This window comes from Triturus cristatus, chromosome 5_2 (assembly GCF_964204655.1).
Source record: "Triturus cristatus chromosome 5_2, aTriCri1.1, whole genome shotgun sequence".
In the NCBI taxonomy this organism is placed as follows: Eukaryota; Metazoa; Chordata; class Amphibia; order Caudata; family Salamandridae; genus Triturus; species Triturus cristatus.
Genome location: NC_140588.1, coordinates 823,878,620 through 823,900,423, shown reverse-complemented (window position 1 = coordinate 823,900,423; position 21,804 = coordinate 823,878,620). Strand labels below are relative to the sequence as shown.

At 43.4% G+C, this 21,804-nt stretch overlaps 2 protein-coding genes across 2 annotated transcripts; both read left to right on the top strand.

Moving 5' to 3' along the window:
• Window positions 1-1,089: 1,089 nt before the first annotated feature.
• Window positions 1,090-2,730, top strand: LOC146829316 (E3 SUMO-protein ligase KIAA1586-like). The gene has a single exon (XM_085606466.1). It carries the CDS (start codon window positions 1,090-1,092, stop codon window positions 2,728-2,730), a length of 1,641 nt encoding a protein of 546 aa, XP_085462592.1.
• Window positions 1,489-3,475, top strand: LOC146829315 (E3 SUMO-protein ligase KIAA1586-like). The gene has a single exon (XM_085606465.1). The coding sequence runs from the start codon at window positions 2,789-2,791 to the stop codon at window positions 3,473-3,475; it is 687 nt and encodes a 228-aa protein (XP_085462591.1). The 5' UTR covers window positions 1,489-2,788.
• The last annotated feature ends 18,329 nt before the right edge of the window (window positions 3,476-21,804 follow it).

The following is a 21,804-nucleotide window of genomic DNA, read 5'->3' as shown; positions in this document are numbered from 1 at the left end:
TTTAGAGCAGGAAGTTGAGGCACTTTGGTTTGTTGAGTTTAGGATTGTGGAACGATTTGGTTCATATCTCCAACGCCACTCAACAAGTAGTGGTGTTAAAAATGCTCCACTGCAACATACCTAACCACATCCTCACTCACCACCTCCGCCGGTATTAATTTGCTATGTTTGTCCTTAGTGTGATGTTTGGATTTTTCGCAATGGTATGATTTCTTTAGTGATGTAACATTGAGGGCAACACCAACACTCTGAACATTGTTCCATTGCCACTGGCTTGAGTGCCTTTGTTTGACATTTTCATGCTTTCTGGCCTGAGGCTGGGTGGCTTTGTGTTACGTTTCCATGGTTCCTGGTCTGAGTACTTATGTGTGACATTTCCATGCTTTCTGGCCTGGGTGCTTATTTGTGACATTTCCATGCTTTCTGGCCTGGGTGCTTATGTGTGACATTTCCATGCTTTCTGGACTGGGTGCTTATGTCAGGTCATCATTTACGATTTACTATGCTCTGAAAGTTAATACAGCTACAAATGTAATGAGAAATGAGTTGTGCACCATTTTGGTCTTTTAACAAAATGTTCTTGAGGGGGGAATTCCCCCCCCCCCCCAACACCTCTAGCAGTCGTTAGGCTCGCTGCACTCGCTTTCCATGCACCGTATGGGGGCTGGTCTAACAAAACTTTCCCGAGTTTCTTTGGGTTCCCAGTCCGGCTCAAGTGTTGAATAAGTAATACTTTGTGTGAATCACAGTGTGTAACTAACTCTGCACACTGACACCTCACCCTGCTGTAGTAATACCTGAAGCCAAATCTTAAAAGTGAGGCAAACTTTAAAGACTGTTTGTCTTTCCAGTGAGCGCTGCAGGGCAGGCAGGGGTATGATTTGGAAAATGGCTGAATTTGGGTAGGCAAAGTAAGATCCATATGGGTTGTACTTGTAGTCAGTCATGGATGGTAATAGAGGTGCCGCTGCTGCAGAAATGTCTTTGGTGCAAACTGCAAATAAATATTAATTGTGCCTGTTACTTAGATGAATTGACATCACAATTCGCACATGTCTAGCGTGTTTTCTTTCACTTTGCTTCCCTAGAATGTCACACACTGGACAGAAGAAGATTTCAAGCTACTTCACAAAATTTAAGCTCAAAGATGATGAAGAGCCTGCTAGCAAACTTCCTAGAAAAGACCATGTACTTCCAATGGATGAAGGGAACAAGGAACATGATGAAGTGCGAGAGAAGGCACTGGATGAGGGTGACACCACTTCTGGCACTGGTGTTATCACCCCTACAGAAGGAAATACAGAAGATGATCCTCTTAGTGATGAGCAGCATCATGCTGTGGAGATTGCTGCAGAGACAGAGGAAACACCAAGCACTAGCAAACAGTTTGACATATCACTTAATCCACATTCAGACAGAGTTTTTAGGAAAGGCATTCTTCCTAAAGGTTGGAAACATGACCCAAAAAAATATTTCCAACGCAAGCATTCATGGTTAATTGTTAAAGGCCCTAACCTTGGCTGCTCTGTGTGTCGCCAAGTCCGTGATCTTGGTGCTGAGAAATTAAGGGGAATGAAATTGTCCAAAGAATGGACTGAGTCTACTGTGAAGGCATATGGAATCAATATAGAACAGCAGCAAAAATCATTGAGGAAAAAGATTGGAGAACATGCACAAAGCAAGGCTCATATTGCAACTTTAAAAATCTTAGAAAAGGCTAAAAAAGAACCTTTATTGCAAGTAACTGCTAAAGCGCTATCTGTACAAATGACAACAACAGCCAGAATATTCCGTGTAGCTTATAAGGAAGCAAAGCGGAACAGGCCAGCGTATGGTTTTGAAACCGAGATAGACTGCCACCATTTGAATGGACTGGATATGGGGCAAATTTTGCACTCCAATGTAGCTTGCTCAAACATACAACGCCACAAAGCCTCAGAAATGAAGAGAAAGATATTTGCCAAAGTTATTGAACTTTCCCCAAAAGTAAGTCTTTTACTAGATGAAGGCACTGCGTTAAATGGGAAAAGTTCTTTAATTGTGTACATGCGAATGCAGCTACCTGCCATGGACTCCCCAGCTAATATTTTTGTTGACCTCATTGAGCTGAGTGATTTGTCAGCTGACGGTATAGTAAACAGTTTACTATCAGCACTAAAAAAAGCTCCAGTTAACATAAGTGAGGACGTTCTCTCCAAATACCTGGTTTCAGTTGCTTGTGATGGCGCTTCAGTGATGTTTGGCCACCACAGTGGTGTTGTGAAGAGGTTGCAAGAAAAAATGTCTCCCAATATTGTAGCCTGGCACTGCTCAGCACATCGCCTGGAACTTGCCGTTCATGATGTCATGAAAGATATTGGCGCTACAAATCATTTCAAAAACGTACTTGATAAGCTTTATTCTCTATTTGCCACATCTGTTAAAAACCGTTTGGAGCTAAAAGAATGTGCAGAAGCTCTTGACATTCAGCTTTGCAGAATAGGTCGAGTGTTAGATACTCGTTGGGTTGCATCAAGCTTTAGAACAGTGGAGGCAGTTTGGAATGCATATCCTGCGCTCTACAAGCACTTTACTAGTGCAGCTGTTGATGGTTTCCGTGACAGTTCAACACAAAATATGTACACAGGCCTAGGAAGGCAGTTATCATCTATACAGTTTGTTGCTAATCTTGGCCTCATGTATGATGCTCTTCAGGAGTTATCAGAGTTATCACTAGTTACAGAAACGTGACTCTACAATCATTGATGCTCATCGAGCTATTTGTCGGCAAATAGCAGTGTTTGAGGCAATGGTAGACAGGCAAGGGAACCACTTCTCACAGTGTAAAAAGGGCATAGAAGAAAATATATTCCAAGGTGTGATGCTGCACAAAGGTAAGACCACTGACAAAATCATTGAACAGGGACAGTTTTTTCGTAGCCTTGCAGAAAATCTAAGACATCGTTTGTTGTCTACAGGAGGTACTAATTCTACTGACAAAAAGGCTGAGTACGAGACACTGATTAGCAAAGTGAAAGTTTTATACAAACAGTACTGGCCTGATGACCTACCTGTTCTCTATGGTGAAAGTGATATTGAGTCTCTGTGTAAAAGATTCAACATTGCCAGTCGAGAAACCATACGTGCTTACAGAGAGTATAAGGAATCTGGAGGAAAAGAAATTAAAAGGCAGTTCAAGGAGCTTTTGATGGCCTTACACACTATTGCTATCAGTACTGCAGAATGTGAGCGGGGCTTTTCTCAAATGAATCTTGTATGCACATCTACAAGAGCATCACTGCTGACTGAAACAATATCTTCTTATATGTTTTTAAATCTTGTTGGTCCACCATTTAAGAGATTCAACCCCATTCCCTATGTTCAGTCATGGCTTGCAAAAGGACGAAGAGCAGCTGATGACACTAGGAGTAAAGCAAGGAAAGAGGAAGACTTGGAATGCACAAGCAATTTAGACAGTTTATGGGTTTTTCTGTAACAATAGATGCTGCTAGGCCAGTCCAACTGTTTTTTAAAAGTTAGGCTTTACTGTGTTTGGATATTTAATTTTTGTTCTACTTTATAGGTTATTTATTTATTTATTTGCTTTTATAACACTTTATTGACGGTCTCAATTTGTTTCATATTTTGTTATATTTATGTGTCTTTCCGGTTTGGAGGTTGTATTTATTGTTCTATTTTATACATTTTATTTATTTTGTTTTGATAAGACTTACCTTGCTTTTTTGTTTTTCATTTTAGAACATATCTTTATTTGTATTTATCTGTATTTTATTCTTAGTTATTTTGTCTTTATATATTTATATTTTGTATGGCACTATGGTCATTTTGCACCAGTAGGTATGACTTGAAATGCGTAGATTCAAACTGCTCAGCCACTACCTATTCTTCTGGTCTAGGTACCTCTAGGACTTTTTTGGGGCTATTACATTTTTCTGCGCTTTGTGTTAAAATACAAATCTTTAATTAAAACGTCTGATTTGGAATACATGCCTCTTTTCTAATCTCTCTCTTGTCTGCGTGATACAGGAGTAGTTTCATATTTCTTACTATTCTTAATGTCTAATAAAAGCAGATATAGCTTCAGGGGAGTAAGTTATAGCAACAAGCCCAATTATTATTCATCTTTTTTTTTTATTGTTTCTTTCAAAGTAATAGCTTTAACGGAATACTCCACTATTTAGGAACCTGCCTCATTCATGTGTGTTGCATGATTTCATTCAGTTTATCTGTTTAGAGAGTTTTCAGAACATTTGGGTTTATTTTTGTCACATAAGCTGTGTAAAAGTTTAATCTTTGAACTCTTAGACTCTGTTAAAAATGGTATTGTCCTTTCCAGAAATCGACTCATAAAGCACTGGAATTGTCCCTTTTCAAAGCATTAGTGATTTTAGCTAATTTATTTCAAAATTGTGCTTTAAATGAACTTTTGGTTTAATCCTTTTCAAAATGTTCACAGGGCAGGGGAACCTCCTCTCAAAACCTTACTATGAGGAAGGCTCCCTTGCTGAAATTCAGATCGATTGGTATTACATCTGACTTTTAGCAGTGCCAGTTGAGGATGTGGGTGGAGCCAATATAGTGGGTGGAGCCAGTGGAGGAAATGGGTGGAGCCGAAGAAAAGTAGGTGTGGCCTCCAAAAAACATTTGAGCACCTGCACTTCATATTTTAAAAATTAAGCACTGCTTGCAGCACTTACGTAGGGTATTAGACTGCAAGAAATATTCAGGTGATTTTGAAAAATTCCTTGCCAGCCTGGATGCACAGAAAGTGTTCTCTTCACAGTACTCAATTAAGTTCTGGACCAGAGATCTGGCCCTAAGTAGTCTTTCTGTATACCCCCTTCACATGAGCCAGCAATGGACAACAAGAGCCTATGTGCTAGCGGAGTGATTAGAGTGCTGATACCAGACACAGCATAATATATATTTGACCAAGATAATAAACGTGAAAATTCGCTGATTCTTATTTGTTTACAATGAAAATCTTTTATAATGCACACCATAATTAATAGACAGTTAAAGTAAAGCTATTTAGATACAATCTGATGTCTCTAGCCATAAGCATGTTAAAATGTACACCCCAACCTGTCAGAAACAAATTCCGAGGCTTTGGCACCAACGAGAAACAGTGTGGTCAACGTGCCCTCGGGCAGGCAGTCTCAGCACGTATTGGTTTTCTACTGTGGATCATCATCACGGAGAGCAAAACTAACACACCTCAGGGTTGGGGAAATAATTAGTCGACAGGGGCTGCGTGAGTGCTTGGTCTTCTCAAAAACTTCTGTGTTGGGAGTACATCTTGTCCAGTGGAAGCAATAGTCCCGGATCTCGGCGGGACGATGACGTGGATGGCAGGCGGACAGCGGCTTCGTGCTTCGGTGGCTCTCGTTGTAGATGCTCGGTAGTGTGGAATGCTGGCACCAAGTGGACATCGGAGTTACAGGGCAATTCTCATCCTCCAGAACGCGTGAACCGTTGCTGCGCCTTCTTCCTTCTCTGTTGGGGATGGTGGAACTTCGACGACCATGTTGTTGGCCGCTACGATGTTCCGAGTTGAGTTCTGGCAGGGTAGTATGGTGAGAACTTGTGGGAAGGTCAAGATGTTCGTGACACCGTACTCGAACATCACGGAAAGAAGTATTTGGTGCAGTGCGCGGTCTGTCGGGCAGCTTGGGCAAAGGGTGAACAAAGAGTGTCCCAGACCGCTTCTGGTCGTTCCTTGGCTGCTCTTGTGAATTCAGCCAAGGGTACACTCGCCTACCAGACGCTCCTTTCGATTCTTTATAATGTTCACACTGTAGGTCAGGGATAGCACGCACGTTCACGTGTAGCTTGAAAGGTGTCGCCATGGTCTGTATGTTCGGTCTCCTATGACTTCATTGTCATTGGAGGGTTTCACCCCAGAGTGCTTTCAGCAGCTGAGTAGGCTTGCAGGTGACTACTTTGGACGCAAGTAGCTGGTTTTCCTTTTGCTTTCTAGTTGATTGGCAGAGCATGACAACGGATCCATGTTTCTTTAGCTCTCTTGGTCAGCAGTTCAAAGCCAGGGATAGCTGCAAAGAAACAAAGAGATTACTTTTGGTGTACCTAATTAGAAAAATGTTTTCTACTATATTTCTCTATCTTCCTGCAATGGAACAAACAGGGAACAATAATGATGGATTCTGTAATGATTTACAGATATGCACGTTTTATTTACCTACCTCTGCTTACCATGACTTCTCAGCAAAACTGCACATTTTGTATAGCAAGATCTCCCACATTTAGCACGCAATATTTCTCATTAACTATTTGATTTCATTAAAAAATCTTTATTCAACACTATCACAATAGGCCATAGAGGAGCACAAATTATAAAAATACAATACATCCATGAAGTTAAAAACAGATAAAACAATTTACACAATATTTGTATGCATGCGGGAACAAGTAATACAATTAGACAAAACTACTTTTCCTTATTCGAATCGCTCCCGAAATATAAGAAGCAACGCTAAAACATGTTATGGGGTCTTCCAAAGTACACAACAAATGTAGCACAACTTTGTAATCCCTAATATTATGAGTGATGAAGATTTGTTTCAAGATATGCTTCCTTAGACCTTCATAAAAGTGGCAAAATAGCATAAAGTTCTGAGTGATCTGTTTCGAGGTACCTTCACAAGGGCACCGTACCATTGCCCTGTGCCACTGATTCATGATAGAGAAGGTGTTGGAAATGGCCTTATTTGCAGGGTTACCCAAACTTTTTGCCTTTCTCCTCCTCTTGTTGCTGAATTCTTTTTGTCAGCCTTAGGACTCTGGGCACATTACTCCAGCTTACCAGTGCTAAAGTGCACATGCTTTTCCAATAAACATGGTGACACTGGTGTATACCTGATTGGCATATGTATTTTACCTTTAAGTCCCTTGTAAAGTGGTACTTGTAAAGTGGTATACCATGTACCCAGGGCCTGCAACCAAAATGCTACTAGTGGGCCAGCAGCACTGGTTGTGGCACAACACAAGTAGCCTTTCAAAACCTATTTCAGGACTGCTATTGCAGGGGCTATGTGTGAAGTTTACTGCCACTTTGACTTGGCATTTAAAACCACTTGTCAAGCCTTAAACTCCCCTTTTATTACACATAAGTCACCTCTAAGGTAGGCCCTAAGTGACCCTAAGGGCAGTGTGCTGTGTAACTGAAAGGCAGGAAATGTCCTTTTAAGTTTTACATGTGCTGGTAGTGACAAACAGCGAAATCCATTTTCCCACTGGTGCGAGGCCAACTCCTCTCACAGGTTAGCATTGGGAATTCCTTAAAACACTTTTTAAGCTGTAATTCCTCATCAGAAATGAGATGCTGTATCATGCTTCATATCTTTGGAATGGTGGTGTTAAATCCAGTTTAGTGGTAAGTTTGGATTTGACATTACCATTTTTGAAATGCCACTTTTAGAAAGTGGACATTTCTCTGCTATTAACTTTGCTCTGGGTACCTGCAGCCTGTTTCCAACACACGTCTAGGCTGGGTGACAGCTACACTTTGTCTACTCCCGCTAGACAGCCACAAACACAGGAAGGGCTGGGTAAGACACAGGACTAATCCGCATTCATCTGCCTTCTGATAGCCTTCCTCAGCAGGAAGGGGGAGAAGTGGCTCATATTTACATCTGAATAGCATGTGTCCTGTCCTCACACAAAGGGCTGATTACCCCCACAGATAGCCTGGCAGAGAGGACTGGGTTGAAAGGGATCCTTGTGCACTTCAGAGAGTTTTTTTGAGGTCACCACCTACATCAAAGGTACTTTTGGGCATAAGTACCAGGGCTCAACCCTACCAAAGCAGTACACTAGTGGACCTGAGAAGAATTCCGCTGGAGTAAAGACTGCTGTAAGGATTTCTACTTTGCTGTGACTGACTGTTCTGAGGAACTGCTTTTCTATTTTGCTGAGCTGCCCTGCTGCCTGCTGATCTCTGCCCAGCTGAGGGCATGGACAGGGCCCATCTAATTTGAATCCTGAATGATTCCAAGGGCTTGCCTCCTGTTTTCTGATGTCTCAGTGACACAAAAGACTTCTTGCAATCCTGCTGTTGCAGTGGAACTCTGCCATCTGTGAGTCCTACCCTTGTCCGACATTCCCCCTCCAGTTCAGGGCCTTAGGATTGAGTTATGCAGCTGATTTCTTAAAAACAGACGCATTGGCTTAAATGTGCAAGAAATTCCACTGCATCAACCTTAGACACAGAGGATGCTTTACGACATCGACTCAACAGCCTACATGGGTCAATGATGACACTCGGAGTGGCTCGATGATGCATTGCATTCACTTCAACAGAGCTCGATGAAGACGCGGGACCCCCTTTGCATGGCTCACCAACAATTCAGTCGGCTCTCGACATTGACAAAACTCCATCCAAGGTATTTCTTCAGCAAGACCTGTCTGGATCCTGCAATAGGCCTGCATGGTCAGCTTGAACTTTGAATTTGTGACTGGTCGCTCACAACCTCAAGTAACCTTTTGCCTGCTTGTGACTTCTAAGCACTGTTTTCACATTTAATATTTATAAATTAATATCTTGACTTCTACAAAATGGATTTTTGTTGTTTTGGACTTGTTTTACTCAGATAAATAATTCCAATTGTTCTAACCCTGTGCAGTGCCTTTTTGTGGAGTTTTTATTGAGTTACTGTAATTTAAATGTTGGACAAATACTTTACACATTGCCCCTAAGCCTGACTGTTCTGTGCAAATCTACCAAAAGGTGAGCACAGGTTGATTTAGGGTGTATATCTGACTTTTCCTGACTAGAGTGGTGGTCCCTACTTGGACAGGGTGTAAATCTCTATCAACTAGAGACCCCATTTCTAACACGTGTGATCAGCAATGAGGATAGTACTTGTGTTTGTGCAATACCATATAGTAATTCAGTGATCACTAGAACTCTATACCTAATACCAATTCGAACTCATTCTACTTGACTAGCATGGTTGGTCGGTCCTTTGCTAATTGGCATTTTTGATTTGTCCTTTCTTCCTGATTGCATTTTGCTTGGACCTAAGCTCATTTCTCTTTCATGGGAGCCAAGAGCTGCACCTGCACCTATATCTGCCCCTCCTTCTGCACCTGCACAATTGAAGTTTGAGCTAGTCAAACTGGAGAGTTACAAAGTGGCTGAGCTCAAGATTTTTTGCCAAGAGTTTCAGGTCTATATGAATGGCTTCACCAAAAAGTTGGACTTGCAAACAGCTTTGAGGGCCTACATAGAAGCAAAGGATGCAGGACCTGTGGTCCCAGAGGAGGCGTTTGATATTCTGCATGAGAATGAGGAATTAGACCAGGAGGATGTGGGACTGCCTGCAGGCCAGGCGGCCAACAACTTGCCAAGAGTAGTGGGTTCCAACAAGGCAGTGAGCATTGCCTCATTCAGGAGCCTGATCCCAGAGGAGCTGGAGGACAGAGCTGGCTATGATGCATTTGGAGAAAAAGTAGGCTTTAGAGGAGAAGAGGCTGGCTCTAGATTAGGGTTCTCCAATGTTGGTCCTGGAGATAAATGTAGGTATGTTAAAAATCTGGCATGAATCCGGCCCTCCAGGACCGACTTTGGAGAACCCAGCTCTAAAAGAAAGGGAACTAACCAATGAGCTAAACCTCAGAGAACTGGACATCAGAGCTCCACAAGTGGGGTCCAGCAACAGCAATGGTGGCAGCATATCTGCAGTATCCTCACATGAGTCCTGATTCAATAGCTCTAATGGTATGGTGCCATTTACAGTGTAGGGGATGACATAGATAAATGGTTGGAGGCCTATCAAGTAGCTTTAAAAGTGCACAGGGCCCCAGAAGAGTTTTGGGGGTGAGGGTAGTCATAGGTAGGACATGCTCATAGTAGGGTGGGATACACTCCTTACATTAGAGGAGGGGTTCCAGACTAATTAAACTTCCGTTAAGCCCATTTTAGTCAGCAAGTTTGGGTTGACACCTGAGAATTAAATGCAACGGGTCAGGGCTACAAACTCTCTACACAAACATGGGTAGATTTCTTGGACTATGCTATTAAGTTACTGACGGGCTGGGTGAGAGGCAGCACAGTTGATAATTTTGAAGGGCTGTGCAACTTATTTTTGAAAGAGCACATTCTTGCTAATTGTTTTACAAAGCTGCACCAACGCCTGGTGGATAGCAAGCTGACTGACTCTAGGAAGCCTCTAGAGGAGGTGGACATCTAGGTCAGCACCAGAGTGTTCAGAAAAGCACCTGGGAGTTACCCCAAGAAGGTTGGTTCAGGTTCCCCCCAAGAGAGTGAGGGTGAGGACCCTGGGTAAAGGGGAAGTAAAGGGTTTCAATGTCCGAGCTGAGAAGAGGGAGGGAAGTTCTGGGGGCAGTGGTCCAGGGCAACCCATTTCCAACCTCGCTGCTTTGATTGCTCCCAGTAAGGACACACGTAGGGAAACTCTGTCTGTCCAAACCAACCACCCATTGGTGGGAATTTCACCGGGGTGGCCCATGTAGCCTTAGGGGAAGGTAGTCCCCAGGGGCAGGTCCCAGAATATGCCATGATCTCCCCCAGCTAGGAGAAATCCACAGAGAATGAGTTGTGATCCCTGAAGGTGGTAGCCATCCCTTCTACCAGATGAGAGTGAATGGGGTCACAATCACTGCTCTGAGGGATACTGGGGCTAGTAGAACCTTGATTGTGGAAGAGCTGGTCTCCCTAGAGCAGTATTCTGGCAAGAAGTGACTCCAGCCCATGGGCAGGACTATTTCCACCCTCTGGCCCTTGTGTCCCTAGAGTGGGGTGAAGAGGTGACCCAGAGGAAGCCATAGTAACTCCCAGATGCCCATTGACTGAATTCTGGGGAAAGAGTTAGCCCCAGTGTCAAGAGAACTAGGAGAGGCAGCTGCCACAGGCACCCTGACTGTTCAGTTTTCTGAAGGCACCACTCCCAAACGGGTACAGAATCCCAGATGCAGGGGCCGGGGGATGAAGGACTGACCTCTGACTCATGTCCAGCCCAAGGGCATTGATCCTAGATTGGAGGGCCAGTTACACGATACCACCCCTGATCCGGTTGGAGGTGGAGTAGACAAAGTGTGCAAGACACCTGGGGCTACAGCCCCCCACTCTGAAAAACCATATTTCTTAAACGGGACCTGTCTCAGTTCGGTAGCCAGCCTGCCCACCATTGTCGTTGGCTTGAACTTTGAATCTGCACAGGTCCCTTGCGACATCAAGTAACCTTTTGACCACTAGGGACTTCTAAGCACTCTTTACACATTTAATTTAAAAAAATCACACCTTGACTTCCACTTTTCAGAATTTTGTTGTTTTGGTCATGTTTTACTCATATAAATATCCTCTATTTCTCTATGTGTGGAGACATTTTGTGATGTTTTCATTGAGTTAGTGTAATTTGTATTGCAGGAATGCTTTACATATTACCTCCTAAGTTAAGTTTGACTGCTCTGTGCAAAGCTACTAAAGGGTAAGGGCAAGAGAAAGCAAAGTGTGCCACAAGATCAAATGGTCGAATAGTTCAAAGGTGCAGCTGAGGACGACAAAGCACAAGTGGTGGGAACCTGATTTAGCCTTACTGTATTTCCCAATAAGGAGATCAAGATTTCTACACTATTTCACTGTCCCCAGCCCCCTCCTGAATCCATACTAGACTTCTGAGAGAATAGAATTATCAATGGCACACTGCTCCAGTCTCTGCAAAAAACCCTACCCAATAATTTTGTAGATCAGTCCAGAAGTGAGATGGGGCGATAAAACGTCGGACCAGATGTGTCCCTCTTCTTAATAATTGGCACAGCAATGGAATTAGCCCAACTAGAAGGTATTATGCCCATTGCCCCTGCATTAAAACATTCCAGTCAGTATGGGTCCCTATAGCTCGCTCATATCTTTAAAAACATCATCCGCCATCCCATTAGGCCCAGGGGCTTTACCCCTACCGCAGCTATCCAGAGCTAATAAAATTGATGCATACCTCCACTGGAACTAGTTGGGCAGGCACCAGATTTTTACTAATAGGTAGATCAAAGATCTTTACAAAATGGTCAGTTCATGCATTATGTTGATTCAGGGATAGAATCATTTTCTTAGAAACAGGGATATAACCTTGCTCCAGAACAAGGTGACATCATTGATCTTCCCTAAATGTCTTTTTTTCTGGTGGCTAGCACCTCGTTGTATTGAATGTATGACGTTACAATGCATACATTTACAACACATGCCTTTACAACGCAGTTTTTAGATCGCAACATCCTTTTCAATGCATTCTTTTACATTGCATGCCATTACATCGCATTTTCAGAAACTACTTTTACAAGGCATTCCATTACATCGCATTATACCTTTACAACGCATACCATTACAATGCATACCATTACATCGCATTGAAGGTAAGTGTTTGATAGTATAGGGGTAATAATTACTATTCTAATTCCAGTGAGTGCAACAGTAGGATAAGTATTGGATAGTGTAAGGGTACTATGCGTTGTAATGGTATACATTGTAACGGCTTGCGATGTAATGCCTGCAATGTAGTGACATGCGTTGTAATGACATGCGTTGTAGTGACATGCGATGTAATGGCTGCGTTGTAATGACATGCAATGTAAAGGATGTTGCGATGTAATGACTGCTATGTAAAGGTAGTGCGATGTAATGACTGCATTGTAAGGGTTATTTCCCTGTTGTATTTCTTCCTTAACAACATGGGTGCTCAGGACGGCTCCTGGCCGTCAAGAGTTATGGTAGTCATGTGCTCATGATGGTCGGGAGCTGTCTGACCGTTGCCGATCCGCCCACAAGTGGCTAATTCCCCGCCTGTGCAGGCGAATTAATTAGTGGGCGGAGTTCGGATGGCTCCCGGCCGTCATGAGCACACGCCCACCATGATTTATGACGGCCGGGAGCCGTCCTGGGTACCTGAGCACCACGCCCAGCCCTGCCCCCTGCAGAATTTTCCGCGCGGCGAAGGGGTTAAAAACATAATAGTGGAAGCATCCCTTGGAGAGCAATACAAAGCAGTCCGCTGCTTCGTGGACGCATTTGTACAGGTATGTTCAAACCAGCCATGTCTCTTGTGGGTCCCTACCCTAAGTGGACGTGTCAATGGGGTTTTGAATGCCCTAGCAATTGTTTCAATGCATGGATCAGACCAAAATGGTCTAACTCAGTGCTCAGGCAATAATTAAACTTCAATACATTCATGGCTAGCAACCTCCGCAGTACATAATTGGGATCAACCCCTGACCACCTAATTCTGACAACATTTGGCCTGACATAAACACACTACAGAGTTTGAGACTGTGGAGCAATTGGCATAAAATGACACAAGCAAAACAATTGGGTTATGGTCACTCACGGCAGTTTGTTTTACCCTGAGTTACGAAAAAAAGTGACTTGCAATAGAGGTGATTAAAATGTGGTCACTTGTAGTAGGTGCACCTCTACCAACAAATGAACGGGTCTGCACCCTGCATGAAATATTGCAATCTTCCAGCATCAAGAGATCATATCTAAACATTGAAGAGTTGAGGGCCTTTCCATAAGCACTGTGTTGGAAGTATGGAATACCTTTGCTCGCAGAGTTAGTAATAACACATACACAGCTCGCCGCTTGGGTATATTGTTTGTATATTAAAATCACCAGCCCAAAGAACAGTGGAATGAGTCAAAAGCAGAAAAGTATCTAAGAACGCTTGAAGGGCAGATGAAACATCACAGCGAGGGGAGTCAAACACATTGGTATGAAAGCTAATTAACACAAGATCAGTATCCCCCAGAAAAACGATTCATATCTTACATTTTTCTATCTGAAAAGAATCAGCGAGGAATACAGCAACTTCTTGAAACCACCAAAAAGATTTTTCCATCTTCCTCCATGTTTTCACATTACACACATTTGCTTTGCATGTGCTAACGATTATGTAGGGTGTTCGGTTGTAGGTCGGAATATCTTTAATACACTATTGTCTGATAGAAATATTGAGAACTAAGTATCGTTCAGAAAAAAATACATTGCTCTCTTGTGTGTAGAATTTTTATTAATAACTCCAATAGGGTCATATTATGATGAACACTATTTAGACACATTTATGCCACACGATATATCTCTTATTTTTTTGACTACCATACATGATGTGCAATGCAGCAAAGGTTGATTGATAAGACTAATAGTGCAAGTTTATAAGAAGAAACATTCTGAAAATAGCACTCTGCCATTGTAAGGGTTGAGAAAATGCAAATATCCGCATGGAAGCCTTCATTCCTAGATTTATGATATTATCTCATGAAAACACTCCAGGATGGAATACAGTTTCTGAAGAATTGCGTTTTTAGCCGGTGTGGCACTACCTTCCCATTCCCAGTTTTGCAGGTCAGAATGGAGAAAGAGACACTACTTAACACTTTCAATTGCCCAAAGGCTGTCTCAGCCTGCATTTCACTAGGATTCACCTGTCAAAAATTGTGCAGGAGTAAACCAATATATTCCCAGAGGTATTTTACACAAGTTGTAATCCTGATTCGGGAGCTAAAACCTTCTACTACTTGAACTGGCACCATCAGTAGGGTGACCACTTTATTCCAGGCCATTAGGGACACTGCTTCCAGAATCCAGTCCTAGGCCGTCCACGAACAAATCATTTATTTCAGGTGTGTTAGTCTGATTACTTTAATGGAAGGAAACTACAACACCCGAAATGCACTGGGCCATAGCACAAAAGTTCAAGTCTGGAAACCGTGCCTGTAATGACCTGGGGGAAGTAGTCACCCTAATCATTGGCCCAAACAGAATGATATCGTTAGGATCTCGGATCACTTCTAGAGCCTGAGCACAGCGTGCTGAATTTGCAGAATAAGCAATAATCGCACTGATCGAACCTGCTCCGGTTGACTCGAACAGTGGCCTACCTTGACTTTCTCGTTTCCATCCAAGGGCCCCCCGAGTACAGTTCTGTCTCTAATTACTGCCCGGTCGCTGTTAGAGTAGCACTGCAGTCTGACCGCCTGGGATGCCCCGAGCTAGATTTGTGCTATTGGTGCCAACAAGCACTGCAGTGCGACAGGCCAGTGTGCCCAGCTCTGGCCCAGTGATGGCCTTGTGCTTGCGCCGCTATAGCCTTCTTTTGTCTTGACGCTATGCCCTCATCCTTATCTAATGACACGTAAGGCGAAGATGAAGCAGCAAACACCAGTGAATGTCACAATAACCAGCTAACTATCTCCAAGGAAATGATGTCACCCTGTTCATGATGTCACAATAATGTGACTACTCATTCATGTCATTAGCTTACAATGCAGAAGCAAAAAGATGTAGACAAATTCTACTTGGAAACACAGCACGATTTCTTTCCATGGGTCTTCTGCCTCTTACCTATCTCTGCGTGATAATATTCGTGGCAACATATGAAGAAGTCATACTTGGAACTGTACCCAGCGATGATCCAGGTAATACATTTTTACAAGTCAATTATGCTCTTTAGTTGATCTTTGTGTTTCGTATAAGAAAGACAGCTTTCTTTGTGGACACAATAGAAACAGATGTGTCATATTCTTTGTCAGGCGAATACTAGGTAAAGAATGGATATGTTACCAAATACAATACGTGTTCTATGTATGGAATACCCAATGGCATATGGAGGTAATACAGTTCATAGAAAAATCATGGCATTTATTTTGCTCGTGTAAGTAACATACTGAGAAAATAGAACTGAATCAAGTAGCAAGGCTTGCAGAATTTAATGGAAATTAGAATATCTTCACTGACCTGTTTATGAGTATCCATTAGGCTACACACTGTTAGTCTCTCCCCTTCATATAACACTTCTTAACCTGGTCCATTCACTGCCATGTGACTGCAGTTTCTAGTCAACCTCATTTGTTTCCACGGTTCCTTTGTGATGTAATGGAAATTCTGTCTCTTTATTGAAAAGTGGTGTAGTGCTTAGCGCGATCTTTCACACTAATCTATTAGTCACTAACTTTTTGGTTGAATTTATTACTTTCCCTTTTCCCTTTCTTATCTGTCAGAACTCTTAACTTTAGAAGCCAAAGAGTGACTATTTCCTCTCTGTGAGTTTAACAATTAATAGAATTTCAAAAATGTATAAACAGCTTTTAAATGAAAGTATAACTAGCAGTGAGCGAACATCAACATTGCCATTCTATGGACATTGTTATCTTGTTCACCAAGAACTGAGTACAATTGTTAGGTTATTTTGGTGTATTGTACCTTTTTATTTTTTGGGTAAATAATTTGACTTATCACACATGTCTTTACAAAGTCTGTTTTTTTTATAAAAATAAGTACAATTAACCTCAGAATAATTAAAAATGTTAGCATGCCCTCTATATTTGACAATAGCTAATAACGAAACATCTAATCCAGAATCCTAATCATAAATATTACTCAGCATATTTAACCCCTTCGCTGCTAGGCCTTTCCCCCCCCCTGTGCAAAGCCTTTTTTGGGCTATTTGGGGTAGTGCGCGCTTAGGCCCCTGTAAGTTTTTGACCACATAAGGTATCCACGCCAAATTTGCGTACTTTTCTTCCAACATCATGGGGATTGTAAAGGTACCCAGGGCTTGTGGATTCCCCTGGAGGGGTCCCAGAAATTAGCCAAAATACAGCAAAAAAAATTTGGGGAGGGGGAAACGGGCTGCAAATGAAAGCGTCTGAGTTTTTGTCTGCAAATGGTATTAAAATATGGTTTGTGGGGCTGAAATCACCATTTCCCCAGCTTTTAGGGAATTACAGACTTTTGTCAGAAAACCAAAATTATTTACACAGTTTTGGCATTTTTCTGGGACATTGCATATTTATGCTATTTTTTGTGCTTTCAACCTCCTTCCAGTTAATGGTAGAAATGGGTGTGAAAGCAATAATGGATCCTGGAAAGCTATACATTTTAGAAAAGTAGATAAGATTCTGAATTCAGCAAGGGGTAATTTTTGTAGATCCATTAAGGTTTCTTTATAGAAACTAACAGTTAAATATAGGAAAAATTGAAAATTAGTTGAAAAAAAACAGCGTTTTTACCTGTAACTTCTTCTAATGATGACAGCTCTTTGAAAGCAATATACCGTTACATCCGCTGGACCTTCCTGGTTGTGGGGATATATAGGACTTGTAGGTTCATCAAGAACCCGACGAACCCAGAGTCAAAAACTGAGCAGCAATTTGCAATGGTTTTTTATTATGTTCCGGGTATATAGCAATTATTGTGGGAAAATGTATACATGGAAAAATCAGTATGAAAGACACCTATGTATTTCTGAAATGGGAATAAATTATAGAGTTTAGAAACAGTACATATTTGCACATTTTCGAAATTGGGAATACTCATACTAGCATGAGAATTATCGATCATTTTTAGGTCTCGCTGAGCCCAGTGCATGCGCTGGCTCGGAGAGACATTTTGTATGTGAGTTTTCAAAGTGCTGCTGGCTGGCCTAGCGCTTATCAAAGCAGGCATCCTTCCCTGCAGCGACCATCTGGCTCGCCTCTCTGCTTCTCCCTCCTGGCTCCTACGCATTTTCATTTATTACCTCTCAGTAAACAAGCTTCAAAGGGGCTGCTATCATCATTCACACCTCCCATGCTTAGCCGGCAGAGCGGTGCCCATTTGCCTTGCATACCACGCTCCTTCTGGCCGGGGACCACAAAGCTGAAGCCATTAATCCAGTAGTCTAACAGGGTCCTGGGCACCCCTTCTCTCTCCCCTGTTCCTGGCTGCAGGCGCTCTCCCCACCACGTGGCCCTCGGAGCTGGGTCCGGAGGCTAACATCAATCAGCTCTCTCCGGTCTTCTCTTCACCCCTCACTTATCTCACTGTGCTGCATCTCACCTCGCTCTCCGTTTCCCCTTGTCCCTCTTCTTTCAGCACCGTCTTTTTGTCCTCCCTCCCCCTTCCATTTGCTATGCCCCTTCTTCACTGCCACCCCTCCCAACCATCTCTCCCCCCCACCCCCTCCTTGGTTTCTTCCTTCCTTCCTGGCCAGGAGCTCGCTGAGCTGACAGGGGACTTTTCGTAGCAGAGGTCACGCGAACATGAGCCTTGCAGTCCCAATCATCTGCCGGTGCTGTGGGGGTGTTTCTTCTCCACGCCTCTCGGCGGAGGGGGTCCGCGGGGGTGGGGACGCTCTGTCCCTTGGCAGATGTAGTATCTCTTCTCCGGACCTTGAGGGTCGAGTGACCGGATCTGGCAATGACCCGCTGAAATAGACTTGTGAGGCATGTACTGTCCTCAGACCACCACCCTGCCCTCAGAGACTCCGTACTGCCAAGAAGACACCCTATGGCACGTGATGCTACTAATGTTTTATAGGGGATTTACATAAACACAGTCGGGCGACCCCTATCACACACGTTCTAATAACAGTACGAGTGTAACGGGAGTCTTAAAATATACTCCTGAGACAACAAACGCATACTCGGCGTCTACACTCCCATTTCAATAAGTTGTCACTTCGACTTCCTGAATCTACCTGCATTTCGTTTGGGGTTTATGTGACAGTGTTTCTTTGTGCATAAGCGGCCCAATATATACGTTTTCGCAGTCTGTGCATGTAAGTTCGAATATCTGTGTCCGCGCTTTGGCAGGGCTAGGCAGGCCGCGCAGGAGGCTGATCATGCTTACGGCAAATAACCTACGTAGCCACAGAAACAGGGTGAGTGGATGTGTGCATGGGCCACTTGATCCCCTTTCGGGCCCTGTGCAATGCATTGGGTGCAGGTTTCAACTCCCTACGCCCATGCCCATTAGGGCTTTACAGCCCCCACCTAACGCTATTAATATTGCTACTCGTCCTCTGGTTTCTCACTGCCCAACTACTTTCAAAATACTTCACCTAAATGTGAGGTCCCTAGTGTGTCATCATCTAGATGTATTTACTTTGCTCACTGATGAAAAACCGGACATTTTGTTTCTAACAGAAACTTGGCTACATGACAATGCCACGGCGGCGATTAACCTTGCCTTGCCTACAGGTTACACTATGTATACCTTACACCGCAACTCGAGAGGTGGAGGGATTGCGGCTGTAGTAAGGACGTGCTATCCCTGTTTATGGAAGGCTGTAAGTATAGTGGGCTGTGAAAGTGCTCACTTCGCTATCTCGTTGACCTCTCAGTTCACTTTTTCTGGTTTGGTTATTTATAGACCCCCTGGTCCTGACGATGCCTTTCGGTCAGCTCTTCCAGAGGTAGTCTCAGCTTTAGCCCTTAGATCAGCTAATTTCAGCGTAATAGGTGATCTTAACATTCATATGGATGCTCCTCTATCCTCTGCGGTGTGCAGTTTTCTCACAGATCTTGAGGCATTAAGATTACATCAGTTAATTTGCGGTCCTACTCATGTTGGGGGTCATACTTTGGACCCCTTCCTGACGAATTTGGACAATGCGAAAGCACTGCCACCTAAACCGATTATCTGGACAGATCATTATCTGATTGATATTCGGATCACTTCGATTGTTTCTCCTTTTAGAAATACTACACCTGTCATTTTTAAACGACCTTGGAGGAACCTGAACTTGGAGGATTTTCAGCAGCTGCTATCACAACATCTACCAGAACTCCCTACTGATGCTACCTCTGGATATGACTATTTTTGTAACTGGTTGACCCAGGCCCTCGACACTTTAATGCCAGCAGGCTGGAGTAAGACTAGGCCTGGCCACTCTAGCCCATGGTATGATGAATCTCTCAGGCTCCTTAAGGTCACCTGTAAAAGGGCAGAAAGAGCCTGGCGCAAGGCATATGACCCTATTTTTAAACAGGGTTTTCAAGCCAGCATTAAGTTATACCATCGAGCCATCCGTAAAGCACGAGCTTCTTTCTACTCCTTAGAATTCAAGAACTGTGCTAACCCAGCCAAAATAATCTTTAAGGTTCTTAAAGATTTAACCAACAGGAAAACCTCTGTGTTGGGGAATGGTTCTCAGGCTCATTGTGAAGAACTAGCGTCATACTTTGTTGAAAAAGTGGATGCAATCTACAGATCCTTTCCCCCCCCTGCCACATCTATTAACATTGTAGAATCTATGAATGACATCTCTAGTCCATTATTAGTGCTTCCTGTGCCTTCTCAGGAAGAATTTGATTACCTGGTGGTGAAGGTCAAATCGGGTTCTCCGATGGACCCTCTGAGACCTGCACAATTCAGGGATTTGTCAGAGATCTGTCTTCCGTTTCTTCTTAATCTCATCAAGCTGTCTCTCAGTACTGGTATGGTGTCTATAAAATGGAAGCAAGCTATGGTTATGCCGGTATTGAAAAAGGCTACATTAGATCCAGCAAAGCCAGAGCATTAACGGCCCATTTCTTTGCTTCCATGGGTCTCTAAGATTGCTGAGGCTCATGTTAATAATATCCTATCTGGCCGCCTTTTAAATACAGGTATCCTTTATCCTTCCTAGAATGGCTTTAGAGCAGGCCATAGTACTGAGACAGCTCTGGTGGCTATGGTTGAGCATCTTCGAAGTCTGTTAGACTCTGGACAGACGGCGGCACTGATCCTTTTGGATCTCAGTGCCGCTTTTGACACTGTTTCCCACCCGATTCTGCTCCAGAGACTGAGAGAAGCCGGAGTGGACGGCACTGCTTTGGACTGGTTTCGCTCAATTCTGGCCGAGCGCACTTTTAAAGTGTGTACTCCCCCTTATGAGTCTTCTCCCCGCCCTATTTCCCAAGGAGTTCCGCAGGGTTCGGCACTTAGTCCGACCCTGTTCAACTTGTATGTGAGGCCGCTGACGGAGGTTGCCAATAAATGGGGTCTTACCAGGGTGTCAGACGCTGACGACACTCAATTAGCGGTCGCACTTAATGGGAATACTACGCTGAATGCCTCTAATTTTCAAAAAGCTCTTAAAGAGGTGGCAAGCTGGATGACCAACAATCGTCTCCAACTCAATGCCACAAAAACCGAAGTCTTAGTGCTGGGCAAAGAAATTCATCTCTGGGGAGACGACTGGTGGCCTTCAGAGCTTGGCCAAACTCCTACACCAGTCACTCAGGTGAAGAATCTTGGGATTTTGCTTGACGCCAATTTATCATTTACCCCCCACACAAAGAAAGTGGCGGGCACCTGTTTTGGCGTTCTTCAGAGTCTTAGGCCTATTTTTAAATTCTTCGACGCCACTACTAGGCAACTTATTGTGCAGGCCATGATTCTTTCCAGATTGGATTATGCCAGTGCACTCTTATTGGGCACCAATCAAGCAGAGCTCACACGCCTTCAGCGTGTGCAATACGCGGCCGCTCGAATGCTGATTGGTCTGCCTAAGTTTTGCTCAGTCAGGAGTTCAATCTCTGATCTTCATTGGTTGCCCGTCAGGCAGAGGATAAAATTCAAAGTACTGTGCCTGGTTTTTAAAATTCTGAAGTTTGCTTCCCCTCCTATTCTAGCTCAGACTATTTCTTATTATACTCCGGCTAGAACACTTCGTTCAACGGGTCAATTCCTGGCTAAAGTTCCTCGTTTTAAAAAAGCCAGAATGGGCGGCCGCTCATTCAGTGTTTTGGCAGCCAGCCTCTGGAACACATTGCCTGTCAGTATTCGATCTATTCCGGACTTGCTTCCTTTCAGGAAAGCGGTGAAAACATTCTTGTTTCCTTTGGTTTAGTGGTCATGGCTGGTACGATACATCTGTTGTTATGTTGCTCGTCCTTTGTAGCGCCGGGACGCACTTGGCTGTGGCATCTGTGCGCTTTATAAATATAAAATAACATAACATAACATGTGCAGAATTTAGAATAACCACCTCTCTTCCGATGCACTTAACTCTCTAATCTTTGGAAACTTT

What these genes read in the sequence shown, in the direction of transcription:
- LOC146829316 (XM_085606466.1), top strand. Translation starts at nt 1,090, where the DNA reads ATGTCACACACTGGACAGAAGAAGATTTCAAGCTACTTCACAAAATTT.
- LOC146829315 (XM_085606465.1), top strand. Translation starts at nt 2,789, where the DNA reads ATGGTAGACAGGCAAGGGAACCACTTCTCACAGTGTAAAAAGGGCATA.